The following is a 17,575-nucleotide window of genomic DNA, read 5'->3' as shown; positions in this document are numbered from 1 at the left end:
CTGTAATGTGCTGTGTGCTCATTTTTAATCTTTTAATCTACAGAGAAAAGTTTACATGAACTCTCTTAACTCTTTTTGCAGGTTGGAAGTCTGTTCTATAAACCAAGAAACGGCATCAGCATTATTCTCTGCTTTTCAAGAGAACCCTTCACACCTGAGAAAACTTGAACTAAGTAGCTTTTTGCGGTTGACTCTTGAACTTCAGCAACTTTTCTCTCTGCTGGCGGATCCTTGCTTCAAACTAGAGACATTGCGGATAGTTCACCTACGGTATGATAAGTAATCCAGAACAAAACCTTACAACAAACCAGCCTAAATTCCTTATCTTCTTTCTCCTGGTGTGTGTCTTAGAATTTGACTTTTTCAGTTTTCAGATTTTTAGTCTGTGACATCCGATCTTATTTTCATTTTTGAGGATTGGTTGCTCTTGCTTTAAACACAGTCCACCAATAACAATACTGACCAATATTTAAACCTCTTAATTGAACAGATTATTATTTTTTTAAATCTATTTGTGGAACAATGCTGGACAATATTTAAATCCCTCAATAGAATGAACATGCTAGACATCTGTAATGTGGGGAGGGGTGACAATGCAGTAGTTGATCCAAGTGCAGGCTTTATTCCAAAGAGCCAGGGTCACCCAACAGCAAACAGGTACAATCCAGGGTGAGACAAAATAGTAATCCAATAAAAGGGCTAAGGTCATGGCAGGCATCAACAATCAGAAATCAGAAACAGTCCAGGGTCAAAAACAAGGCAAGGCAACAAGGAACTAGGAGGCCCTTTCTCAAATCTTGCCCTGGAAGTCCAATGTGCTGCAGAGTTTAGCTCCAACCCTGATCAAAGTCACCTGCCTGTGATTTTCTAATGATCCCAGAGACATCGATTGGCATTGATTAGCATGCACAGGTGTGTTTGTTTAGGGTCAGAGCTAAAATCTGCAGGAAAGTGGATCTCGAGGTCCAGATTTGAGGATCCCTGAACTAGGAAAAGATGGGACCCTGAGAACGCTACAGGCTAGCCCAGGGGTACCCAACCCTGCTCCTGGCAATTGACTGTCCTGCAAAGTTTAGTTCCAATCCTAATCAAACACACCTGAATCAACTAATTAAGGTCTTGGGATCACTTAAAAATGAAAGGCAGGTGTGTGTGATTAGGGTTGGAGCTAAACTTTGGTGGACAGATGATCACCAGGAGCAGGGCTGATCATCCCTGGGGTAGGCAATACTGAGCAATCTGTGTGAGAGTGCAACCTTTATAGTACTTCTAATTGGAAACATGTGGAGACTGATAACATGTTCCTAGGCAGAGGGTTATGGGAAATGGAGTCTGGGGTTGAGTGGCATGAAAGGGAAAGGGATGAAGTGTCCTCCAGCGGACCTCATGGGCACCCCATCTGGTGATCAACAACACTATGAATACAATAAAACTAGACCTAAATCTGTAGAATAACTTTCATCATCATTTATATCATTTCACCATGCTAAAACTTGCTCTACGGTAAAGCACTAAAGCATTATCGATATAACAGTATGACTTTCTGTAAAGCTGCTTTAAAAAACATGAAACTGCTGTTCAGCCACCTGGAATGAGCTGGGCTGTAAATCAATTTAGCCAAGAGGACCCTGTCTCCCATCCAAAAATTTGTCTTCCTGGGGACAGTTATCATTTCGGCCCAGATGTTGGCCTGGATTACACCGTAACAATCTCCTCTCTGACACTTCAGTGGCTTGCAGCATCATTCATATTTGGGACTTCTCATCCCCTTTGAGTTTTGCAGAGAATTATTAGCCAAAAACAACCTTGTTGATAAGTTCTTGAAGGGGAAGCTCGAAGATTGAATCCACCTCGTTCTCATACTATGGGCCCTATGAGGGCCTCCCTTTGAGCCCTTGTCACTTAAGACCACCCTCGTTTTGGCTTTAATGTTGGTCAAACAAGTGGACAAGATACAAGCACTGTTAGAAAGTGATGCATTTCCCGAGTCTAAAGTGTTCTCAGCTTAATTCAAAGCACAAGTTATCACCCTTCTAGCTCTTCCCAGAGGATGAGCAGGGTCCCAATTCACTATGCCCAGTTCAGGCTTTTAAGAGTGTATTTAAAGTGCTCTAACCACTTCTGGCATTCAGAGCAGCTCTTTGTTTGTTTCGGAGACCAGTCTAAAGGACTGCCAGTCACAACGCAGAGACTCTCTGAATAGTTGACACTATAACCCTGGCTTACACCTCAGTGGGCTTATAAAGTCCTATCAGAGTGAGGGCCCATTCCACCAGAGTAATAGCCTTATCCTGGGCTTTGTCTAGCTTAGTTTCTGCCAGTGATATCTGTGCGGCTGGTGGTTGGTCTACACGAAGGCCAGCCAGCAGTTTCACCAGGTTTTTATAACTTGGATGTCCCTGCCCTTAAAGGGATAGTTCACCCAAAAATGAAAATTCTGTAATTCATTTCTCACCGTAATGTTGTCTCAAACTCGTAAGATCTTAGTTAATCTTCGAAGCCCAAATTAAGATATTTTTGATGAAATCAGAGAGCTCTCCTACCCTCCATAGACTGCCACACAACTGTAATGTTACCAGGTCCAGAAACATAATAAAGAGATCAGTAAAACATTCCATGTTACATCAGCGACTCAACTTCAGTTTTGCGAAGCTACGAGAATGCTTTTTGTGCTCAAAGAAAACAAAAATAACATAATTTATTCAACAATTCTTCTCCGCCAAAATTTCGTCTGCTTCCATTTTGCAGAGTAGCCTATCCAAGAATGTATAAGACATAATCATTATTGTTTAAAGCTGCGGTAGGGAATTTTTGACGCTCTAGCGGTTAATAAACATAACTGCTTGTGTCTTGCGGAAGAACATCGTAGCACATAAATGTATGTTGGAAATGTGTGTACAAATCCATCCTGTAATAATAAAAATCTGTTCTGAGATTCCTGTCAGAATCACGTAGTTCTATACAGGCCCCTCCCACGATAGTTGATTGGCAGTTGCGTATCAGCACAGACTGGACTGGTGTCTTACATTAGACCTGCCCTGATTGAGCTGTCATCCGTCCACCATTGTGTCGATTATGGTGCAAGAATGTCTTCGATTAAGCGATTAAGGTGTTTGACATCTGATCCACTGAAGACGCAGAGGATTTATGTTACTTTCATTTTGAAATGAATTCACCGATTTCTCTGTTCAAGCGAATCATTTGTGATCCAGCTTCATCTACAGTAGTTTTTTTAATGAATCTTCGCAAATCAAATTTCATAATAACATGCTAGTTAGCAATGTTCCGTGGTTAAAGTAAACATCATGAGATAGTTTTCGCCTGTGCTGTTAGTAGATTACACACACCTGATTGTGTTGTTCATAATGGAAGTGTGCCGGCTGTCCCTTAGTGTGAGTGTCCGATGAATCACCATGTCATTACATATCATATAAACACTGATGAGATGGGAAGTGAGCTGAGAATGTCTACGGCTGAAAAAGACACCTAACAATGTAATGTAATCACATTTTTTTTTTTTTTTTTGTCTCAGTCGAATACAGGTTGATTCTCTTGAAACTCTGGCTTCAGTTCTTGGATGTTGCAGCCTCAGATCTCTGGATCTCAGCACGTGTGGTCTGACAGATTCTTCTGTTGAGCTGCTCTCTGCTGGACTGAGTAACCCTGGCTGTAAACTGGAGATACTCAGGTGTGTCTAAACATGAAAAGATGAAAATAGACTAGAATAATAACTGTTTTCATTAAAACTGTTTTACTTATCTTAAATATTTCACATATACACGATTTACAAGATAGATCATGGAACGACACAAGGGAGAGACAACTCGTTTATCAAAGTGGATACACAGATATCAGTGAATGCTAGTATTCTCAATATTATTGAAATGTTAATGGCAAATTGACTAATTGACATCTTATAACTAATACATAGAACATATTTAAAACCGATAACAGTATTTAATCATTATAAGCTCCTTTTCCCTGAAGGATGACACACTGCAAAATCACAGAAGCAGGAGCTGCTTGTTTGGCGAGGGTGCTCTCTTCCAACCCATCACACATGCGGGAAATAGACTTGAGCATCAATCCTGTTAAAGGCCCAGGATTTGACCAGCTCAGATTCGTTTTGGAAGATCCAGCAACCCGATTAGATAAATTAATGTGAGTCTAGCAAAATAATAGATTTGTGTTTTTTTTTTTTTTTTTTTTTTTTTTTCATAATATTAATGGACCTGAGCTAACATGAACAGTTGCATTTTATTAACTAAGAGTAAAAAATAGTAAAAAATTATGTAACAAATTTATTGTTCATTAATATAAGCTGGTGCATTAACTAACATTAATCAATGAGACTTTATTATAAAGTGTTACCACATTTATTTTATAAATTAATTTCTCTTCGAATTTGACTCTTCAACATTTATCGACAGTGTGGACGGCCTAGAGGAGCAGCATGACATGGAAACTCTTCAGCAATGTTAGTCAGCCGTTTTCTTCTGAAATTTGATATTATGAAATCATATGGTGCGTTCATAACACTTTATTTAAATTTTTAGATATGTGCAAGCTGACTTGGGATAGAAACACCGCTTCTTCAAGTGTGCAGGTGTCAGAGGAAGATGAGGCTCTTGTGAAACGTCGCAGAAACCCAGAACCTGATTCGCATCATCCAGAAAGTTTCAAAAATCGAAACCAAATCATGAGTCGGGAAGGTCTGATCAGCCGTCATTTCTTCCAGCTGGAGTGGTTTGGCAGGTGGGCCACTATTGGAATGGCTTATAATGATATAAGCAGGAAGGGAAGTTCTACAGCCTGTAAGATTGGACTTAATAATAAATCCTGGGGCATTTTGGTGAGTAACCCCTCTTCTCTCTGTAATGCTCTTCATGGAGGAGTAGAGATTCGTCTTCCTAACTGCTCACCCTGTAGAGTTGGAGTCTATCTGGACTGGCCGGCAGGAACTCTGTCCTTTTACAACACCACACGTGACAAGGCTGAGCTCATCCACACCTTCCATGCTAAGTTCATCAAGCCTCTCTTTCTGCTGGTCAGTATTAGTGCTGGAGTGAAGATCTTACCAGACGTGCCTCCTCCTGTCTGTGTCCATGACCACGATCCTTGGGATGTGTTCAGGGGCTACAAGGAATGTAAGGGATGTAACGGATCAAAGGCTTGCTAGATAAACTAATGTGCTCTCCTTTTGTGAAATATCTGATGGTAGTGTTTTTATCCATGATCATTTGGATTTCAAGGACATATCAGGAAAGGATTCATTAAAGGGTTAGTTCATCGAAAAATCAAAATTATGTCATTAATGACTCACTCTCATGTCGTTCCAAACCCGTAAGATCTTCGTTTATCTTCTGAACACAGTTTAAGATATTTTAGATTTAGTCCGAGAGCTCTCAGTCCCTCCATTGGAGCTGTGTGTACGGTATACTGTCCATGTCCAGAAAGGTAAGAAGAACATCATCAAAGTAGTCCATATGACATCAGAGGGTCCGTTAGAATATTTAAAAAAATCGAAAATACATTTTGGTAAAAAAAATAGCAAAAAACTACAACTTTATTCATCATTGTCTTCTCTTCCGTGTCTGTTGTGAGAGAGTTCAAAACAAAGCAGTCTGGATATCCGGTTCACGAACGAATCATTCGATGTAACCGGATCTTTTTGAACCAGTTGAACCAACTGAATCGTTTTAAACGGTTCTCATCTCCAATACGCATTAATCCACAAATTACTTCAGCTGTTAACTTTTTTAATGTGGCTGACACTCCCTCTGAGTTCAAACAAACCAATAGCCCCGAGTAATGCATGCACTCAAACAGTACACTGACTGAACTGCTGTGAAGAGAGAACTGAAGATGAACACAGAGCCGAGCCAGATAACGAACGAACGATTGACTCGTTCACGAGTCAAGAACCGGTTGCATCGGTTTTCGGATCACCAGTAGTTCTTTCGGAAAGTTCAAATCAATAAACTGGTTGAAGAAAAATGTTCACCAGTTCTTTTGTGCTCGACATAATGGAGTTGACGCGCTGAACAACGTAACATGCTCATAACATTAGCACAGAATCAGTTCAGAATCAATCACCAAAAGAATCGGTTCAGTTCAGACGCTCTGTGTGTCGGTCTGCTTCACACTGAATCACACATGCGCAGTATCATCAGCTCCTCGGTTCTTGAATCAGACGCGTCTGACAGAAACGGTTCTTGACTCAAGAACGATTTGGTGAACTGGTTCAAGTAGATCCGGTTACATCGAATGATTCGTTTGTGAACCGGATATCACAAACTGCTTTGTTTTGAACTCTCTCACAACAGACACGGAAGAGAAGACAATGCTAAATAAAGTCGTAGTTTTTGCTATTTTTGGACCAAAAATGTATTTTCGATGCTTAAAAAAAATCTACGGACCCTCTGATGTCACATGGACTACTTTGATGATGTTTTTCTTACCTTTCTGGACATGGACAGTAGACCGTACACACAGCTTCAATTGAGGGACTGAGTCTTAAACTGTGTTCAGAAGATGAACGGACGTCTTACGGGTTTGAAACAACACAAGGGTGAGTTATTAATGACATAATTTAGATTTTTCTGTGAAATAACCCTTTAAATGTACTTTGACAGAGAGAGAGAGAGCAGTTGATACACAAGAGGGAGACTTTCTCTCATAAAAGCTGATCTTAAAAGAAAATGATCATTTTGCCATCATTACTCCCCCTCGTGTCGTTCCAGACCTGTATGACTGGCTTTCTTCTGTGGAACACAAAAGAAGAAATGGTCCAGAATACCAACCGTTTTGGTTCCCACTGACTTCCACTTTCTAGACAAAAAACACTTTGAAAGTCAAAGGGAACCAGAACTGTTTTGTTCCCGACATTCTTCAAAATGTCGTCTTCTGTGTTTCACGGAAAAAAAGTAAGACATACAGGTTTAAAATGACGTGAGGATGAGTAAATGATGACCGAATGATCATTTTTGGGTGAACTATTGCTTTAAGATCAACATTATTCAAAAAATCTTTTGCACATATAGTCAGTTAAACAGGTTTGCAATAACATGAGGAAATTATGACAGACTTTCATTTTCATTCATCAACTGTCTCTTTCAGTACAGTGAGGTGGTTTTTACCAAAGTGATCTAAAATTTATATTTTATTTTTTTACTGGATAGGTCACATTGATAACTCCAACTGACAACATATTTGCTGAATGAAATCCAATGCTACTTTCTAACATTTTTTTTTTTTTTGTATGTGAATGATTCTGAAAATATTATTTAATGCCTGATCCTGATTTCCACGTTTCCACTACTTTGTAGATTGTACGGTAAATTACACCATTTTGAATCCTTTATTTTGTCATTAAAACTGAAACTTCTGTCCCTTTGTTATTTCATTATTTTGACTTGAAGATTTAAGCACACCGACAGTGACTATATATAAATATATACAAAAAAAGAGTTTCATTATTGTATAAGTATTATACATGAACTGCAGCTGCTGTATAGAAAACTGCTCAACTACAGTGAAGCCTGTTTAATTTAATTTCATGAATCCTCATTTCACTGAGGATGTGTTGCCTGTTCTTAAAGATGTGTCCTTCCACTTCTCCAGAGATAGTATTCATGCTTACGGTTGTTTCTCACTGAAGGAAGGTAATTGCAATAGATCACTGGGCTCATTACAGACACTTGTGTGACCTTGTGAAACAGCACAGATCCACTGCCAGCAGGGACACTAAACCTCAGTTACATGTGGTCAAGATGTCATCTAGGATACTTTGGAGATGAAGCTTGTTATTTTAAGCCATAGAAATATGGATGTTCCCCGTGAGATGTCTGTGTGTTGCCCACCTAGGAGGACATGTTAGACCACACATCACTCAAAGCAAAGGCCAGCAGTATCTACAGGGGCTCGTTCTGACAAACAGGTGATCACATGACACTGAATGATCATATTTATAATTAATGTTGCTTTTCAAGTGTCGTCCTCTGAATCACTTCTCTGGTCTCCCTAACTCCTCCTCGCATCTTTTCTGTGTCTTACTCCTAAAAGGAGGAAGAGCGCAAGATGCAACGATCACCTCCTGGCACCTGGCCCAGTCCTCAGCCCTGGACGAACCCGGCCCTGCTTTTCCCTTTCTTCCCAATGTCAGCCTGGTTCATCCACAATGTCTCTCAATGGCCATCATCACTGCCATCTGTGGTGTGGTGGAGCTCAGCGCAAACACAGGGGACAGACTCTGACCCTGATCCAGTTTTTTTGCAGATCAGCCTGTATACCTGTAACAGAGCCATCTTGTGTAAGGCGCCACTGGTCTGACAAACTGCTACATATGTCCTGCCATTCAAACAGGATCTTATCCGTGCGCACATATTCCTTGTACATTCACATAATTTGTGCGAGAAAACAAATTAATGGGGCCCAAATATGGTTAATCTCTCCACTCCAGACTCGGGGTAACAGGGTTGTTATGTCCAGACAGAAAGACCTGACCAGAGACCAGAGTGCTGTCTGCTGGATCGGAAGACGTCAAAGAAAGAAACAAGGCTAATGGCGTACTTCAGGCACGCTTTTAAACTGACGGTCACACCGGTACTGACACCATGGACTGATGCTGACCAATGACACTTGATTTAAACACATACTTCAGACACAAGCAAGTTCCCATTCAAAATTTATTTTTTTGTGTTTATTTTGTTTACAGTAATAATAATTTATTGAGAACAGTGGGAATGACTAAAAAGACTATATATATATATATATATATATATATATATATATATATATATATATATATATATATATATATATATATATATATATATATATATATATATATATATATATAAATGTAAGAGAAGTTGGGATGAAATGAGCATGAAGTCACACTGTAAATAATAGTAGGTCTTTAAAGGGTTAGTTCAACCAGATAGCAAAATTATGTCATTAATAACTTACCCTCATTTGGTCCAAACCCGTAAGACCTCCGTTCATCTTCAGAACACAGTTTAAGATATTTTAGATTTAGTCCGATATATGCAATATATATATATATATATATATATATATATATATATATATATATATATATATATATATATATATATTAATGCATTAGTTAATTATCTTTTCAGCATAAACTGTTTTAATAATTATTATTATTAGTAGTAGTAGTAGTAGTAGTAGTAGTAGTAGTATAACAATATTTTGTTAAAATGTTCAATTTTGTTTTTGATTTATTCATTTTGAAGTTACATTAAAACAAATGCAGATCTAAAGCAGACACACACTGATGAAGTGAGTCTGTGACTCTGGAAAGATCAATCACTCGAGTTTTAATTTAAAGTTTAATTTACCTTACATCATTAAAACAGCGGCAGCTGGCCAATGTACTTTACAGTTTCGGATCAAATATAAATACAAGCAAAAATAAAATAAAAATCACAGATACAATAAAAAATAAACTATTGGCAGGATATCGAAAGAAAAACAGTACAAGAACATAAATCAACTAAAAATCAATCATCATTGAAAGAGCAATGGAAAATTGAGCTGGTGAAGGGTTATGTGGAGATAGAAGCTCAGATAGATAAGAGGGGTTCAGATGTTTAGGGGCTTAAAAATAAAAACTTGGGGTTTGAACTCTGAACCGGACAGAGAACAATCAGGATGAAGTGAGACCAGGTCTGTTATGATGAAGTCCTCGTTGATTGAAGTGACACATGAGTAATACCACAGGATTATAAGTATTTCTGATCAAAATACAATGAGCATTGTTAATCCAAATATAACAAAAACACAATAAGTGACGTTATCTACATGATGTAACAAATCCACAGATGATGTGATGATGACAAGCTCCAGACACAGACTCCGGGAGGAGCGGACAGACTGTGCTTCAATCAGGACAAAACAGGGAATGAAGGAAACACTGCACACGTCCCTCAGTGATGAGCATCGACCTAAACTGACTTTCAGACTGTTTGCTGGACACACAGATGAAGATTTCAGTCTGTATCAACCTTTTCACCTAAACATGGCATCGAATTTACACGAGACTTTTCCTACGTGACTGCTGCTCGCGTTTGATTCGTTCTGACGGAGACAAAATAAACATTTCCTTGTCGAGTCTTTTAGTGTCCAAAGAAAGCCAAGAACCTCTGCTTGGTGTTCACTATATTTTTACTGCCTTAAACCACTTCACCAATCCAGTTTTGACCAAAATGTAAGAGAAGAAAACACAAGCGCGAGGCGCTTCTGGAGGCGCACAGTCGCAGAGCGATCAGGTTGAGTCTATAAGGTTCTCATGTCCTGTTTAAGAGCGCGAGCGGAGCGCGAAAGTCTATCATTACTGAACCAAGCGTTCGGAAGACTACAAATCCATTACTAGAGATGGCAGAAACCGCCCCAGCTGCAGCCGCCCCGCCGGCCAAAGCGCCCAAGAAGAAGTCCGCCGCTAAAGCCAAGAAAGCAGGTCCATCTGTCGGCGATCTGATCGTTAAAACCGTGTCCGCATCCAAGGAGAGGAGCGGCGTGTCTCTCGCTGCTCTGAAGAAAGCTCTCGCCGCCGGCGGCTACGACGTGGAGAAGAAAAACTCCCGCATCAAGCTCGCCATCAAGAGCCTGGTGACTAAAGGCATCCTGCTGCAGGTCAAAGGAACCGGCGCCTCTGGATCCTTCAAGATCAGCAAGAAGGAGACCGAGACCAAGAAGAAGCCGGCGAAGAAAGCGGCTCCTAAAGCCAAGAAGCCCGCGGCCAAGAAACCCGCTGCTGCCAAGAAGCCCAAGAGCGCAGCGGCAAAGAAGCCCGCCGCTAAGAAATCCCCCAAGAAGGCCAAGAAACCCGCTGCCGCCGCCAAGAAGGCCACGAAGAGCCCCAAGAAGGCGAAGAAGCCCGCGGCGCCCAAGAAAGCAGCCAAGAGCCCCAAAAAGACCAAGGCCGCCAAACCCAAGACAGCGAAGCCTAAAGCTGCCAAGCCTAAAAAGGCAGCTCCCAAGAAGAAGTAAAAACCTGCTGTTTTATTCCCCAACGGCTCTTTTCAGAGCCACCCACAAACTCGAAAGAAAGAGCAAAACTATCTGTCTGCACTTTGTGGAAAGTGAATTATGAGAAGTGTATGTGAGGTTTCCTTGACTCACAAATCTTTACACCTCGACTGCATTTAGAAAAGCCAGAGTTTTTATGGTTATTATATTAAAAGCTTTAATGAATCATTGATCTTAACTTAGTTATGTTACAAAAGCATTTATTAGAGGTTTTTGCCTTGACATTTTTTTCTAAATATTTTATAACACAGCTGACTGTCGTCGGTCATGTTGCTTCCAGAGCTGCCCACTAATTTTCAATAACTTTTTATATATGGTAATTTAGATCTGTTTGCAAAATAATATGCATAAAGTAATATTAAAATATAAATACAATATTTGAAAATTCGTTTATTGTTGAACAATAAACATTTTTGAAAGATTACAATTAAGGTATTTTTTTAATAGCTAGTTATCTAGTAGTTATACACCTTCCCAACAATTATGCTTTAAGTAGTGTATAAATAGTGTGCTACACTTCAAAATAAATCTGTCTATGTTACAAAATACAATCTACTATGTTAATATAAAAAAAAAATCCGTATTTAAATATTAATTTTACCTTCATTTTAAATAACGCCCTGTGTTTTCGGGTTACAAGGAATAATAGCATTTCACCGTTCATCTTTGGTTTCCTCTTTTTGTGTAATTTGGATGAGTGGATGTGATATTTTATTGTCTGAATCACTTCTCAAAACGTTACTTAAAGTTGCAAAATAAGTTTTAAAAATTGCTAAATTTGTTGATAGCTGCTTTTGGGGAAAAAAACTTTCTAGGGTAGTCTGGAAAGTTGCTAAATTTAGCAACGAAATTGCTAAATTGGCAACACAACGCTGCACAATCCGCGCGCCGGCTGTGGAGGCGTGGCTTTGGCGTTTGGTGTTGGAGGGAAGTTCAGTGATTGGATTGAAATCTTACAGACTGTAAACCAATGAGCGACTCGCATTCTCTTTTAAATACAGCAGAGCGGGGCTCGTGTAGACATTATTTCTACATTTTTACTGTGGAGAATCACATCTTCGAAAATGAGTGGAAGAGGCAAAACCGGCGGTAAGGCGAGAGCGAAGGCCAAGACTCGCTCCTCCAGAGCAGGGCTGCAGTTCCCCGTCGGTCGTGTTCACAGACTTCTCCGTAAAGGCAACTATGCCGAGCGCGTCGGTGCCGGAGCTCCCGTCTATCTGGCGGCTGTGCTCGAGTATCTGACCGCTGAGATCCTGGAGTTGGCTGGAAACGCTGCGAGAGACAACAAGAAGACCCGCATCATTCCCCGTCACCTGCAGCTGGCGGTGCGCAATGACGAGGAGCTCAACAAACTCCTGGGTCGAGTGACCATCGCTCAGGGCGGCGTGCTGCCCAACATCCAGGCCGTGCTGCTGCCCAAGAAGACCGAGAAACCCGCCAAAGCCAAGTAAACCGAGTCCGCTCTGTTTCTGAAACAAAGGCTCTTTTAAGAGCCACCCATTTTATCTGATGGAGAGAGCTTTTTTCTTATTTAACCAGTAGTGTCATGTTCTCGCTTAATAGGTTACATTATCATATACACATTAAATATTCATATAGAATAAATATAAGTAAACATGAAGTACAGCCAACTGTGGAGTAATATGTTATTCTTTGGAGGATGTCACAAAGCCTCTTTTAAGAGTCACCCATTTCAAGTTTATTTAATCCGTAGAGTCACGTCGTTTAATAACACACATCATTAAATGTCAAATGTTCATGAATAACTACATTGAAATAAAAATAAAAAAAATAGGCGCTAGCTGTGGCACATTGCATTTGTAAAATATATTTTTCTTTGGATGGTGTCTTTTTTTGGTTGTGATTGTGTACAAATAGTAAGGAAATTCAGCAAATACAACGTAAATACGAAGTCTAAGTAAAGTGTGCTTGTGATGCTGAAGTAGCCAACCAGAACTATGCATTTTGAGCGGGAAACAAAAGGTTGTTTGAAAACAGGAGGTGTACATTCATTGGCTAGCGCAGATGTCACACATCAGCCAATCACAGACCTCAGCACCTTTATGACGCCAGAAGCTGTGGTTGTACACGGCTTTAAAAGCAAGCGCGTAACATAGAGCAGCATTTCTACTTACTCAGAAAAAGAAGTATATCTCAGCGATGGCAAGAACCAAGCAGACCGCTCGTAAATCCACCGGTGGTAAAGCCCCGAGGAAGCAGCTCGCTACTAAAGCCGCTCGGAAGAGCGCCCCAGCCACCGGCGGCGTCAAGAAGCCCCACCGTTACAGGCCCGGGACCGTGGCTCTCCGAGAGATCCGCCGCTATCAGAAGTCCACCGAGCTGCTGATCCGCAAACTGCCTTTCCAGCGTCTGGTGCGAGAGATCGCTCAGGATTTCAAGACGGACCTGCGCTTCCAGAGCTCCGCTGTCATGGCCCTGCAGGAGTCCAGCGAGGCTTATCTGGTCGGCCTGTTCGAGGACACCAACCTGTGCGCCATCCACGCCAAGAGAGTCACCATCATGCCCAAAGACATCCAGCTGGCCCGCCGCATCCGCGGAGAGCGCGCTTAAACCCGCCGCTGACAAACACCCCAAAGGCTCTTTTAAGAGCCACCTACATCACTCTGAATGAGACCGTTTCCATTTTAACTCCTTACATGAAGCATCGAAAATAACAATACCTTAACATCTGAAGAATATTCTGCTTCGCATTAAACTTTACGTGTTTGAAGCTTTAGATCATCGTTACTTTTAAGAATAATCACAGGCGAAACGGCAGGTTGTGTTAACAATTTTTAACCCTGTTGTGTAAGGGGTAGTTCTCTAAACAAATTATAAGAAGTAAATACCTTATGCTTGTGATTGTGTAATGTATAGGTAAAGATAATTCTGTTATATATGGGGGAGTTTAGCCGTACCGATTTGTTTTCATGTGAAACCCTCCGTTGACTTTAAGACACATTCCTGCAGCTCAAGACAACCAAAGCATGACTGGACCTCTACAAGTGAGATCGTTAGGAAGATGAAAACTTGAAAATAGATGGGTATAATAACCGTGATCCTGTGAATTTACTTTAAAATACACTCTAAACCGCAGTGGTTATGTTACCCCCAACTTGAAGTGAAGTGACATTCAGCCAAGTATGGTGACCCATACCCGGAATTTGTGCTCTGCATTTAACCCATCCGAAGTGCGCACACACAGAGCAGTGAACACACACCCGGAGCAGTGGGCAGCCATTTGTGCTGTGGCGCCCGGGGAGCAGTTGGGGGGTCGATGCCTTGCTCAAGGGCACCTAAGTCGTGGTATTGAAGGTGGAGAGAGAACTGTACACCCCCACCCACAATTCCTGCCGGCCCGGGACTCGAACTCACAACCTTTCAATTGGGAGTCTGACACTCTAACCATTAGGCCATTAGGCCCAGCTTGAATATATATTACACATAAATACACATATTTGAAAATGATTAACATTATAGATGGTAAGAACCTGAAGTTTATGAAATAAAGAGCAAGATGAAGTATATTTTGATCACAAAGCAATCCTAACAAAACGCTGCTGAAGAATAAAGATTTTTTTCAAGAGTAGGAAAAGTACTTGTCCAAACTATATTACAATATGAAAGACACGGATAGATTAAACTGTACTATAGTAAAGTGTAAAAAGTAACATAATGCCTAACACTTCCTATTCTGTAGATTTATTTATTGTCTGCTTACGCAATCGACTTGTTCCCGCCAACTCAAAAGTCTCATCAACAAGAACAACCAAGAATTTTGTTGTTGAGGTTTGACTCACCCCAGTAGACTCAATAGTAATTTTGATAAGTCCTTAGGGTATAATTTTATACCACTAAAAATAAATAAAAATTAAGCTTATTTGTTTAAACTACACCAATTAGCATAAACAGTTAGACCAACATTTGCATTCTTAATCAATTAATTCAAATATGAGTGAGAGAGAACTACGTTTGTGTCGTCAGCAAACATCACTGGAGTAAAAATATGTGAAACATGCAACAATTCATTTACATAAATAAGAAATAGCAATGGTACAGGTATGGAGCCCGGAGGAACCCCACAGTGTAGACTTGATTTGCACTTAAAACAAACAAACTGCCCTCTATTACAAATGTAATTCTTCAACCATTTATATGTAAAATCATAAAAAAAATACATATTCATGCAACTTTCAAATAAAATGTAATGCTTAAATGTATCAAAAGCTTTTGACAGGTCTAAAAAACAATACAAATAAATGTTTGATTTTCAAGTCCAAGGGTAACCTTGTCAACCAGGTGACGCAAAGCCATATAAGTACTTTTTTGTGTTTTGTTGGATCATTGTTCTGTAGAAGTATTTCTGCTGCTTCAACAGCTTTCAGACTTCTTCTTCTTTTGTTTTTATGGCGGTTGTCAAACCAACTTAACGGTGCATTACCGCCACCGACTGGGCTGGAGATGTGAATCAGGAGATATTGAGTTTTCAGACTTGCCCCACAGCAACATTTTCATCTGATGTTGTTTGTAGCCATGGTTTGTTCAACAAGACCTGTTTGGCCCAAAGATCTCCTGAGGACGAAACCTACACAAAGTACAAATGAGTCTGCAATTTTAACATGGTGAAGATTATCTTAAAAATGCTTTAAAACACTGATTTTAATATGAAACACAGGGCAGACATCGTTAGACCAGGGTTTGGATTAAACCCCATCGTTTCCTGCTCTAACTAGTGAAGAGGGGGGCGTCATGTGACGCGCGCTGGTTTCAGTCAGGTCCTGTAAGCAGATGTAAAAGTCCTCCCTGCAGCACTCGTCTCTTATTCGTTTTCGTCGTTCGACTAAAACAAGAAACTTCATCATCATGTCTGGAAGAGGCAAAGGCGGTAAAGGACTCGGGAAAGGAGGCGCTAAGCGTCACCGTAAAGTGCTTCGCGATAACATCCAGGGAATCACCAAACCCGCCATTCGTCGTCTGGCTCGCCGCGGCGGAGTCAAGCGCATCTCCGGTCTGATCTACGAGGAGACCCGCGGTGTGTTGAAGGTGTTCCTGGAGAACGTGATCCGCGACGCCGTCACCTACACCGAGCACGCCAAGAGAAAGACCGTCACCGCCATGGACGTTGTGTACGCGCTCAAACGACAGGGACGCACTTTGTACGGCTTCGGAGGATAAAAAACGTCAACCACAAAAACCCAACGGCTCTTTTAAGAGCCACACAAACTCTCACTTAAAGAGACAAAGCAGTGTTTAAGTTAACGGTTTAATATAGAAGCTATAATTTCTAGGCTTGGGTAAATTGTAAGTAGAACTAGAGAACAATGATAAACAAGTTACCCAAAAGTATTCGCTTAAACACAATACACGTATCGAGGGTGTTTATGCTGCTCTTGAGGTGTGCTCTTCTCTATTTCATCTGAGTGCTTAACCATCTTAAAGAATCGGTTTAAAACCCATCTCTTCCATCTTTATTTGACCCTCTAACTTTAACACTCACTTTTCTATTCTTAAAAAAAAAATAAAAACATAACTACTTTTCTAATTTGTTTGTTTTCTATTTTCTTTTATTATACAATTACAAAAAAAAAAAAAAAAAAACTTACACCAGCTTTGCTCTATTCTTTTTCTATTCTGTTTATTTTTCTATTATTCAAAAGCCCTTGTTATCTGTACTGTGTTTAAGCTAACAGACTTGTTATAGCACTTATATATCATTGCTCTTTGGTTGTTTGTAGGTCGCTTTGGATAAAAGCATCTGATGAATTACTAAATGTAAATGTTTTTTTTTCCAAATTCTCTTTGGTTTGAGTATTTTGGTTTATTATAGGTTTTAAACATTATACTGTTTGATGTTGAATCTGTGTGATATTTTAGACCCATTTCATTGAATAGAATAAAACGAACAAAAAGAGCGGGAACTGAAACTAAGGGGGCTGTCGGTCAAAGATGGAGCGGTGGGTGGGGCTAAAACTACCGCCTTGATTGGCCCTTGAGGTGGCCGTCTCTCTGGTAATTAGCATAGACCAGTCAATAAATGCCTCAGTCCCGCTCTCTCTCGTCATTGTCTCGTGAGGTTTTGATCTCCAGCAGCATCATGCCTGAACCAGCGAAGTCCGCGCCGAAGAAAGGCTCCAAGAAGGCCGTCACTAAGAGCGCCGCGAAAGGAGGAAAGAAGCGCAGAAAGTCCAGGAAGGAGAGCTACGCCATCTACGTGTACAAAGTGCTGAAGCAGGTTCATCCTGACACCGGGATCTCTTCGAAGGCGATGGGCATCATGAACTCTTTCGTCAACGACATCTTCGAGCGCATCGCCGGTGAGTCGTCTCGTCTCGCTCACTACAACAAGCGCTCCACCATCACTTCCCGAGAGATCCAGACCGCCGTGCGTCTGCTGCTGCCCGGGGAGCTGGCCAAACACGCCGTGTCCGAGGGCACCAAGGCCGTCACCAAGTACACCAGCTCCAAGTAGAGCTCCGCTGCAGCTCCACACACAAAGGCTCTTTTAAGAGCCACACAA

General features: G+C 40.8%; 6 protein-coding genes across 6 annotated transcripts; all 6 read left to right on the top strand.

The window, feature by feature from the left end:
• LOC128017588 (probable E3 ubiquitin-protein ligase TRIML1) lies at positions 1-5,304 on the top strand. The gene is made up of 5 exons (XM_052603031.1): positions 1-270; positions 3,533-3,688; positions 3,988-4,161; positions 4,431-4,477; positions 4,557-5,304. Exons 1-5 carry the CDS (start codon positions 56-58, stop codon positions 5,177-5,179), a joined length of 1,215 nt encoding a protein of 404 aa, XP_052458991.1. The 5' UTR covers positions 1-55; the 3' UTR covers positions 5,180-5,304.
• A 5,074-nt stretch (positions 5,305-10,378) lies between these two features.
• On the top strand, positions 10,379-11,227 carry LOC128017605 (histone H1-like). The gene has a single exon (XM_052603050.1). The coding sequence runs from the start codon at positions 10,405-10,407 to the stop codon at positions 11,017-11,019; it is 615 nt and encodes a 204-aa protein (XP_052459010.1). The 5' UTR covers positions 10,379-10,404; the 3' UTR covers positions 11,020-11,227.
• Positions 11,228-12,073: 846 nt separating this feature from the next.
• LOC128017640 (histone H2A-like) lies at positions 12,074-12,886 on the top strand. The gene has a single exon (XM_052603085.1). It carries the CDS (start codon positions 12,123-12,125, stop codon positions 12,507-12,509), a length of 387 nt encoding a protein of 128 aa, XP_052459045.1. The 5' UTR covers positions 12,074-12,122; the 3' UTR covers positions 12,510-12,886.
• A 214-nt stretch (positions 12,887-13,100) lies between these two features.
• Positions 13,101-14,621, top strand: LOC128017624 (histone H3-like). Its single transcript, XM_052603070.1, has one exon. It carries the CDS (start codon positions 13,219-13,221, stop codon positions 13,627-13,629), a length of 411 nt encoding a protein of 136 aa, XP_052459030.1. The 5' UTR covers positions 13,101-13,218; the 3' UTR covers positions 13,630-14,621.
• Positions 14,622-15,865: 1,244 nt separating this feature from the next.
• LOC128017658 (histone H4) lies at positions 15,866-16,600 on the top strand. The gene has a single exon (XM_052603103.1). The coding sequence runs from the start codon at positions 15,922-15,924 to the stop codon at positions 16,231-16,233; it is 312 nt and encodes a 103-aa protein (XP_052459063.1). The 5' UTR covers positions 15,866-15,921; the 3' UTR covers positions 16,234-16,600.
• A 506-nt stretch (positions 16,601-17,106) lies between these two features.
• LOC128017611 (histone H2B-like) lies at positions 17,107-17,575 on the top strand. The gene has a single exon (XM_052603057.1). The coding sequence runs from the start codon at positions 17,153-17,155 to the stop codon at positions 17,525-17,527; it is 375 nt and encodes a 124-aa protein (XP_052459017.1). The 5' UTR covers positions 17,107-17,152; the 3' UTR covers positions 17,528-17,575.

The sequence above is a fragment of the Carassius gibelio genome, chromosome A7 (genome assembly GCF_023724105.1).
Source record: "Carassius gibelio isolate Cgi1373 ecotype wild population from Czech Republic chromosome A7, carGib1.2-hapl.c, whole genome shotgun sequence".
NCBI lineage: Eukaryota > Metazoa > Chordata > Actinopteri > Cypriniformes > Cyprinidae > Carassius > Carassius gibelio.
Note: the sequence above shows the minus strand (reverse complement) of the source record. Positions and strands in the feature narration are given on the sequence as shown.